This window comes from Seriola lalandi, unplaced genomic scaffold (assembly GCF_002814215.2).
Source record: "Seriola lalandi dorsalis isolate HSWRI2012SDOR001 ecotype SW California unplaced genomic scaffold, Sedor1 jcf7180002054941, whole genome shotgun sequence".
Lineage (NCBI taxonomy): Eukaryota > Metazoa > Chordata > Actinopteri > Carangiformes > Carangidae > Seriola > Seriola lalandi.
Genome location: NW_019525492.1, coordinates 324,334 through 334,556, shown reverse-complemented (window position 1 = coordinate 334,556; position 10,223 = coordinate 324,334). Strand labels below are relative to the sequence as shown.

Below are 10,223 nucleotides of genomic sequence, written 5' to 3'. Positions count from 1 at the left end.
CCCACACACACACACACACCCACACACACACACACACACACACATCCACACACACCCCACCCACGAGTCCACAGCCACACAAGCAGCTCCATCCATGACTTCATCTGTTCATCCATCGCTCTGTTCATCCCCCCTCAGCTGGAAGAGAACAGCAGCAGAGTGTGATGGGAGACAATTAGCGAGGACACGTCAACGCACACATGAAGAGACACAGTGATGTGCAACAGCCCCGAGGGTGTGTGTGTGTGTGTGTGTGTGTGTGTGTGTGTTGGGGGCGGGGGGTTAACATGCAGAAAACATATGTGAGAGAAAACATCTCACACATACATGTTAACAAACACACGGCTGAGGTCGTTGTTTACTTGTTTGGTTGTGAACTTTTGTTTGTGTCTGTTTACAGTTGATTAGATGTGTGTGTGAGAGTGTGTGTGTGTGTGTGTGTGTGTGCAGGGAGGGGGGAGGGAGTCAGTTTGTATTATCAGAGTGTGTCGGTGCGGGACAGTGAGACGAGCAGCTCGACTGAAGCGCAGAGAAAAGACGTCTGTGTTACGTAACCTTCATGTTCACACGCCGGCGCTCCGTCTCAAACGAGAGCTGTCGTGACCGCTGAGCCTTAAAGCTTCACTTCCTCAAACGGCCCGACGCCAACTCTTCTTCTGAGGATAAAACTTTCTCACTTCTGACAGCAGAAACAACACGGAACAAATTCACACGGAGAGGACGTCACTGAGGAGACTCTGACCGACCTCCATGTTCCTGTCATCACACGCTGTCCGTCCAACGACTTCACCGGACACTTAGAGACGGAGTCAGGAGCAGTTTATACAAACAGCCTCATTTTAATTTATTAATTTATATATTTTAAATTCCAACACAACCCTGTCTGTCCATTAGGAGGAATTCAAAGTTATAAATAATATAATTAATACATTTGTATCAGGGGAGCAAGTGACGAGCCCCTTAAAGTGACAGTACATACACAGATCAGTGATGAGCTGCAAATAAGCAAACATATTTAAGCCAAAAAAAATCCCAATAGCAGTTGAAGCTTTCACTTTATTTTGAAAAATTTTCACCACTTAATCTTGCCGTCCAACAGCCCTTTACTTTGGAACTAGTTTGTGTGTGTTCGAACAGCTGTATCACTCCGCAGGTCAGCTGTTTGAGCCAGAAAGAGCTTGTGCGTAGGAACACAGAAATTCAACGGTTGAAAAATTGTAGTTCCAGAGTAAAGGTCTGTTTGACGGCAGGTAAAAAGGTGAAAATATTTCAAAATAAAGCGACACTTCAACTGATATTAGCTTTTTTTCTGTGGGCCTTTATTTATATAAGTGGCTGAAACTCTGTAACACACTGACTTCAAATAAGAGCCTCACACCTGAACTATCACCTCCAGGTTTCAGGAAGTGAACACATGCTGCTTTCTGAGGATTCATGTCAACACCGACTCCTGCAGCTTTCACCAAGACTCATGAACATGTCACTGAAACTGTCCACTGAGTCTGTTTCATCGGGAAGATGAAGAACAGGTGACGTTCAGGTGACGTTCAGGTGCAGGCAGGTAAACAGTCGAATCTCTCCATTCACTTTGTCATTTCATCTATCAGGAATGTGCATTGTCATATATTTGATTGGCTGAATACCTCTGCATCTCTGACGCCCCCCCCCCCCCCCCCCCCGCTACAGTGCAATGATCTGGTTGAGGTCATGTGACCAGGGTCAGAGGTCGAGACTTCAGAGGAAAGAAAAGGAGCTGCAGGATTAAAAGAGCTGGAAAATAGAGAGAGGTGGAAAAAGTGTGTGTGGTCATCAGTATGCTCACACACTCACACACACACACGATCTCCTGTGATATCCTGAGTAGAGCAAAGCGGAGATCAAGCTTGGACTGTGTGTGTTTCTGTGTGTGTGTGTGTGTGTGTGTGTGTTCTCTGATGTCTGCTCCAGACTTTCATTAATTAACCCAGATGAAGGCTCCTTGAGATCTGATACTTGGCTCTGTGTGTGTGTGTGTGTGTGTGTGTGTGTGTGTGCGTGTGTGCGTTACGTGAGGATCAGGTGTTTCCAGGTTGTTTAATACGCGCTGCAGCATCTCACTGTTTATCTTCTCACCTCCTTTTTACTCCTCCGTCTCTGGCTCACAGGTTCGATCCCTGACTTTCCACTTCACTGCCTCCACAATAACTTCTACTAATTTCATCTATAATGCTAATGCTACATAATAATCTTCATGTGATCTGGCAGGTTTTGTTTTTTTCTTCTTTTTTTGTGGTCTTGAACAAACAGGAAATTATGAACTTTTACAGATTATTTTCTGTCGTTCTGAGATTGATCCACGAGACTGATACACCAACCTGACCCTGGATGAAATGGTTAAAAATGGATGGAGGGGTGGAGGGTGGGATGGACGGGTGGAGGACAGGTGGATGGATCTCCCCTTTAAACGCCAAACTGAGCCTTGGAGGTGATGTTAGGTGTGTTTTTGTACTTCAGACGGACCCAGGTTAGTTTAAACAACAAGCTCAATTTGATTTAAAGAGTCAAGTCTCTGAAACATCTGTGTCACATGACGGTTGTTTCAGTGACTGAATCTTAATGTGAAAGTCGGACCTGCTTTTGAAACAGAATCATTATAATATTGTTTTAAGACATTTCTGATGATAATTTTGCACAAACGACTTTTTAAAATCGGCCTGATTAAAACACCAGAAACAGCTCGGTGCTGTTGTCATGTAGCATGTCATGTGTTGCGTGTTGTTGATGTGTGTTGATTGCTGCTGTCTGGATGGGGTGACCTTGTCCTACTTGGTGATTGGTGAGTGGCTCTGCCTGAGGCTACAGCTGATTGGCTGTCAATAAGCTATTAGGACAACAGGGAGAGACAGAGACAAAGAGGGACAGAGTGAGTGGGAAGGTAGAGGGACGCTGAGGACAGACAGAGAGGGAAGTAACAGTCTGAGGTCCAGCTCGCGCCCCCTACAGGCGCTTAAGTTCACTACAAACAGAATATACACACCTCAAATGTTAGTCAGCTATAGTGCTGTTAAAGATTAGCATGTTAGCTTCTTATCCTGAGCATGTAGTGGTTTCAAAATATTAGAATATTGTGTTACTATGCTAACAGTGCCCCTTATGTCCAGTCTTTGTGCTAAGCTAAGCTAACAATGTCCCGGACCTATCTCTGTATCAGACACACAGATGAAACTGACACCAATCAGCAGTTAAAGGAGTTATTTGTAAGTTTTGCTATTGCTACACAGCTCACGTTAGCATTAGCAGCTGTTGATTTACGAAGTCTTGCCAAGAGCTTTAGCCATTTTTGTGTTTACAATACAAGAGGTGATAATACGTCCTCTGAGAAGCTACAGACTGGACGCTACAGTGACTCGGTATCAGAAAATGACGAGACAGGCTAACCAGGAGGGGGCTAGCTAGTTAGCACGCTAACTTCAGCAGAAGAAAAGAAGTGATAGAAATAGAAGAAAAACAAAAGGAATGAATTTTAATGCTGAACTCACAATTTTTTTTTCTAGACTGGTAAGTAAAAACCTGATAATGCTAACGTTAGCTATGTAGCGATAGCAAAATCTTACAAATAGCTCCTTTAAATATTAGAGAGTCCCTTTAATATCCCATAAGTATTTCAGATAAGCTAGCGTTAGCATGAAGTAGCCTGAAACCTAGAGAATCAAAGCTGTTAACACTAAATGTGATGAATATGGAAAATTATTTATGAGAGAGTTTCTGCTTTGTTGCCTTTTAAAAAAGGTCATTCTGGGGAAACTTCAGTGTGTGGTCACAACAATATGTCCTGCAGCGTTTTACACACACGCACACACACACACACACACACACACACACACACTGAGAGAGAGAGAGAGAGAGAGAGAGAGAGAGAGAGCGAGCAGTGAAATACCAACAAATAAACATTCACATCGACACTGCTGTGATCAATGTAGGTGACACTGACAAATACACAATTGCTGTGAAGCTCAGCAGCCTCGAGGACACACAGTCCTGTAGTGTTTGGTGTTACACACACACACACACACACACACACACACAAACACACACACACACACACACACACACACACACACAAACATGGTGTGGTGGCAGGTTGCTTCAAGCCTCGGGCTAAATCCAGAAATAAAGACAATAGAATAAACAGGAGGAAACACTGTGTGCGTGTGTGTGTGTGTGTGTGTGTGTGTGTGTGTGTGTGTGTGTGTGTGTATGTCTCACCTCGGGGCTGCCAAGCACAAAAAAATCTGAAGGAAAGCCTGACACACCAGGACAGTGTTTGTGTAACGTTGTGTATCTGTGTGTGTGTTCGTGTTGTTTGTATCCACACACACAAACACAGACACACACACACACACACACACACACACACACACACACAAACACACGCACGCACACACACACTTTGACTGAAACAATTAATAATAGTTAACAGTGAGGCTGCAGTCTAATGAGGGAACAGGCCCGTCGGTGAGCAGGCAGCTGCATTAATTGCAGCCAACAGGAACAATTTTCTCATTTAAATATGCAAATAAACACATTTATTACAGTTAATGAGACAGTAAAGAATAAAAGCTGCGTGCTCTGAGTCACAGGCCGTTTCTGAAGTTGTGTTCATGTTTTATTTGTTTCATCTGGTTCATCAGCTTTGTGTGGAATCAGGTTTGAAATGTAATGATCTTAACATATTTACTGGATGTTCATGGAGAGAAATATCCTGGTCCTGAAGATCACTCACTCACTCACACTCACACACACACACACACACACAACACACAGAGGCTTCCAGAAAGCACATTAACCAGACGGCAGCCTGGACCCAAGACTGGTTTTGGCTCGTGGGCAAAGTCACATATGGAATTAGCATCATTAGCCACAGCTAATATAATCCACCACCAGGGACAGTTGACTGGATCCATCATCCAGCGGAGGAGTCTGCTCACCTGAACGCCGCACACAGCACATGTGACAGATTAGATGAGACGTTCATGAACCTTGGAGCTTAACGAGTCCGGAGGACTTTATCAACCAACTGGAACCAGATCCAGAACCAGATCCAGATCAGGATCCAGCCCCGGTGATTTCCACATAATGACGCTGCAGACCTGTGGAGGAAGACGGCGAACGTGTCCCATCCAAACACAGGAAATCACCACGAAAACACAACAGATTAAAGCTGAGAAGAAGCAGATGCAGCTCCCCCGAACACTACACTGTGGATTACACCGATCTACATTATTTCTTAAATTCACCTTTAAAAGGTTCTTACATATAATATAAGACCCAAGTGTTTCATATCATGATTTTCAGAACAAGCTCAGCTGCTTTTTGTCGCAGAGCAAAGAGATCACTGTCACTGCCTCGTTTCTTGTGAAAACAAAACCTTTATGATTTGTTGTGGTGCATGAGACGTGTTGACCACAGTCTGTAGGTTCATTAAAAACAGTGCAACGTGACAGTAAATATCAGTGAGACCTACTCCGGTGAGTCACGTGTGATTTAGTGAGAATATATAAAGGAAAGATGAGAGTCGACAGAACAGAAACATCCGCCGACCTCAGAGGGTGAACAGGATGTTAATATTCTTGATTAATTGTGATTTTTCTCCTCATCCACACTGATGACATCACTGATCGACAACCTGCGTCGCTGTTTTGTTTTCACGCAAGTTTAAATGACTTTCATTTCTTCTTCTTCTGTTTTTGTTTCCGTCTGTTGTGCAGAGCTGTTTTCAAGCTGCTAGTCATTTTTAGTTCAAATCAATAATCAATTCACCAACACACACACACACACACACACACACACACACACACACACACACACACACACAGTTTATATAAGAAGAGGAAACTAGTTTCACAAACACAAGAGGAAAACTGCCCGAGGTCGTGGCCTCCACACATAAACAAGAGGGCAAAGTAGAGTGTGTGTGTGTGTGTGTGTGTGTGTGTGTGTGTGTGTGTGTGTGTGTGTGTTTTATGTACATTTATTGAATGTCAAGGCTAAAACGGACTCAGTAGAGTTGCTGCCATCTGCAGTGATGGACGAGCTGCCACAGAGAGAGAGAGAGAGCCTGTGTGTGTGTGTGTGTGTGTGTGTGTGTGTGTGTGTGTGTGTGTGTGTGTGTGTGCTGTGAGGGTCGTGTGTGGAGCATTTATAATATACAGGAGGTGAGGTGTGTCTGAGTGTGTGCTTCCTGTCTTTGGTTATTGGTAATATGGATAAAACTTTCTATATTGTGATCAGAAAGTTGCTGAAAATTCAATTAAACCATTTGCAGACAAAATAACCAGATGGAAAACTCAATTTTTAATTCAATATGCAAAATGTTAAAGCTCCTCCAGTCTAAAGGTCTCTGTCCATGTGTAGTGTGATTATAGATCAGCTCTAGCTTCTATATTAATACTGTGAAAGTATCAAAGCCTCAGTCCACAGAGAAATACACACAGCCTGTATTCAGAAACTGAGCCTTAAAACCAGCCGTCAGGACTTCTGGAACTTTGTGATGTCACAACAAAGCAGTCACCAAGCCCCGCCCACCTGGACCCACCATCCAAACCTTGCAGGATTTGTATTTCTCTGAGTGTTTTTAACTTGAAATCTGCTTTATTTTTATTGGATCACTCAGAAAACTCCAATCAACAACACTGTGACTACAACCTCCACGGTGACGGCTACAGCAGCAGAGAGAAGAAGAAAGAAGAAGAGTGTGAACATTAATCAGAGAAGAAGAGGTGGATGAAGCTTGTGGAGGAAGGTGATGGAAACCAGAGAGTGAGGAAGAGTGAGCAGGACCAGAGGATGAAGTGATGAAACTCAGACAGTCTAAAGTTTAGACAGAGCTGACCAATCAGAGGCCGGCACTCTGCCTCCATCAGCCTCCATGACCTCGTTCCCACAGATCAAAATCACAACCGCAGACGAAAGACAGGCCGCCTCAATCAACCGGCCAGTTTACAGCACGCTCAGCGCCGTGTCGACCGACTCACACACACACACACACACACACACACACACACACACACACACACTCTCCCTCCACAGCCACAAACCAGAGCTCTGCAGTCTGCTTCAGCACAAACACAGCTTCCTGTGGGAGGCGGCTCGGCGCTGGGAGAGCTCCAGGTGAGCAAACATCACTAATTTCTACAAATAAACAGCGGAGATGCAGATTGGACGGACTGATTAGCCAGATCTAACCAGAACGCCGAGCCGCCGCCACCACTGCCGTCCAGATGTGGGGAGTTTAGGCTCTTGGTTAAACATTTACTTTGGGGGGGGGGTTTGTGATCACGTTGGCATCTGGACATCGTTTCATCCTGTCAAACAGATCAGCGGCACCACACTGACACCTACACACTTCAGTCTGGTTGATGTGTCGTTGTTGTTGTGTTGGCAGGTTGTTCGAGTATTAGAAATAATCAATAACAGGTAATAACTGTGATTACAGCAGAAAGGAAATGTGCTTTTCTACAGTTTTCTAAAGTTATTGCAGCAAGAATTCACTCACTGTCAAAACATGTATTTACAGTAAATGTCTAGAAGTATGTGGACTTTAACGTTGGTTCTGTGTTTCTGGTTCGGTCTGATGTCGCTCCAACAAACCAGGAGGGGGATCAATATTTCTGTCTCTTTCCTGTTTCATGAACTAGTTTCTCCCAGTTTGCTGTGGAAGGAGATGACTGGTCTGAGGTGTTTTATTTACCCTGAATTTAGTTTGTCAGCTCCAAACGAGCTTCTTCAGTGTGAAGGTCTCTGTCCATGTGTAGTGTGATTATAGATCAGCTCTAGCTTCTATATTAATACTGTGAAAGTATCAAAGCCTCAGTCCACAGAGAAATGCACACAGCCTGTATTCAGAAACTGAGCCTTAAAACCAGCCGTCAGGACTTCTGGAACTTTGTGATGTCACAACAAAGCAGTCACCAAGCCCCGCCCACCTGGACCCACCATCCAAATCTTGCAGGATTTGGTTTCTCTGAGTGTTTTTACCTGAAATCTGCCATATTTCTATTGGATCACTCAGAAAACAGCCAGCAAATCAGAAGAGAGGCTCAAAGCCTCCTCTCTTCTGATTGGCTCACCGACCTGTTGTTACTAGAGCTGCAGAGAGAAGCCTGAGAGAGGAGATGTAAAACTACACTGAGATGGTTTTTATATCTTCTGATGGATCAACACTTCAAATAAAACACAGAAGAAGAAGAAAATATGTAATAAAACTTCAGTCTAAAGAAAAACAACTTGACCATGAATTCTCGTATAAACTGTTTTTTAAACATCTGCTCTGACAGACAGTCTGTTGTCGTCTGGTGAGTGACCTGTTGAGAGTGAAGCAGCAAAACAAACTCAACTTTTATCAAAAGCTTTTTTTTTATGCTAAAAAGAAAAATAACAGAACAGAAAATTATCAGCTGCAGCCAGGCCCGTGTGTGTGTGTGTGTGTGTGTGTGTGTGTGTGTGTGTGTGTGTGTGTGTATTAACGGCATTTTGAAAGTGACTGAGGTGTGTTTACTCTGTTCACCTCACACACTAAACACTGTCAATTCTGTTTGTCCTTTAACGACCTGATCGGTGTGTTGCCAGCAATCCCTGCCTCTCTCTCTCTCTCTCTCTCTCTCTCTGTTACACACACACACACACACAGACACTGCCTTGGCTGTGATGTGAGGAGTGTTGTAAGAAATGAATGAAAGAGTGGAAAGTAGCAGCTGACGGTTGAGGTCGATTCAAACTCTGCTGGAAAGGAGCCAACACACACACACACACACACACACACACACACACACACACACCTCAATGAATGACCACCTCTCTCAATCTCTCAAAGGAAAATTCAGCAAAAAGAGCTAAAAAACGACATTGGACGACCATTACTCTGACATCACAGGTGACCTTTGACCCCTTCATTTGTTAAATCTGGTGCAGGCCCTGCACATTTTTTAAACAAAACTCTCAAAGACAAAAACCACAATAAAATCACTTCTACTGATTCTCCTTTGGTTTATCTGCAGTTTCTCTTCGCAACAGTTTTTCACCTGCAACTGTTCAGGAAAAACATCCAGGTGTTTTAAAGAGCCGCTGACACTTCACACACACAGACACCTTGAGTTGTTGAAACTGAGTGAAGGTGAAATTTTCTTTTCTAAAACTTGTTGAGTTCATGATGGAAACAAACAAACCAACCAGACAAATGAGCGGGCCGCAGTGTGATCAGATCAACACATCCATAAACAGCTTCATCAATAAATCCAGCAACATGTGAACATGACACAGCAGCGGCACCAGGACCCGGACTCTGCGAGGCTTTTGCGTTTTTACGCACGAAAAGAAGAAACCTTCCTACCTCGGAGGTTCTGGATCTTCACCGTCACCTCGGCGGGCTCCCGCAGGCTGCGCGCCAGGTACAGACGCCCCGAGTCCCGCTCGATCTGGACCGGCGAGTCCGCCTCGGAGATCACCTCGAACCACCGCTGCTCGAACCTCTGGTCCGGCACCGTGAACACCAGGTCCCCGACTCTGACGTGGTCCGGCACAGTCACTGAGTAGGTGAGCTCCTCGGAAAGAGCCCGGGGCCTCCGCCGCGCTCCGCCGGAGCGGTGGACGTTGACGCGCAGGAACACCGGCTCACCGATCAGCGCCACGTCTCCGCCATCCTTCACGTAAAGGCGAAGAGTCACCAGGCGCACGCCCTGCAGGGACCCGACCAGCCTCACCTGCCCGGTCTGAGGAACCACGTGGAGCAGGTGAGACTCCGGTGACGCGTAAAAGGTGACGCGTCCGTTCCGCTCCGCGTCTCCGTCCTTTGCGTCAAACCGGGCCAGCTCGGTACCGAGCGGCGTCAGCTCGTCCACCTCAACCGTCATGTTCCCGCGGGTGAACCGGGGGATGTTGTCGTTCCGGTCCGACACTTCGACCTGCACGGCCGCCGGTCTCCTCAGACACCGCAGCGGCAGCTGCACCCTCAGCTCGTACATCGCTATAAACTCCCGGTCCAGCTCTTTGGCGGAGACCAGACCCAGGTGTCCTCGGTGGTCCCGGTGTCCGCGGAGGTGAACAAGCCTAAAATCCGAAGCGTAATCCCCCTTCAGGCTGGTGTTGAGGTCCGCACCGGGGCAGCCGCCGGTCCCCACCGGCAGCATCACCCCGTCCACCGGCGTCCCAGCCGCAGAGTTCTCGGCTATTTGGCCGAAGTAGCGCGC

The 10,223-nt window shown here is 45.8% G+C and overlaps 1 protein-coding gene across 1 annotated transcript in view; it reads right to left on the bottom strand.

Moving 5' to 3' along the window:
* LOC111644716 (neural-cadherin) overlaps nt 1-10,223 on the bottom strand; it is a 123,985-nt gene that overhangs the window by 113,140 nt on the left and 622 nt on the right. Inside the window, exon 1 of the mRNA XM_023393678.2 lies at nt 9,368-10,223. This exon is cut by the window's right edge and continues 622 nt beyond it. Coding sequence (XP_023249446.2) covers nt 9,368-10,223 — 856 coding nt within the window. The remainder of the gene's footprint in view (nt 1-9,367) is intronic.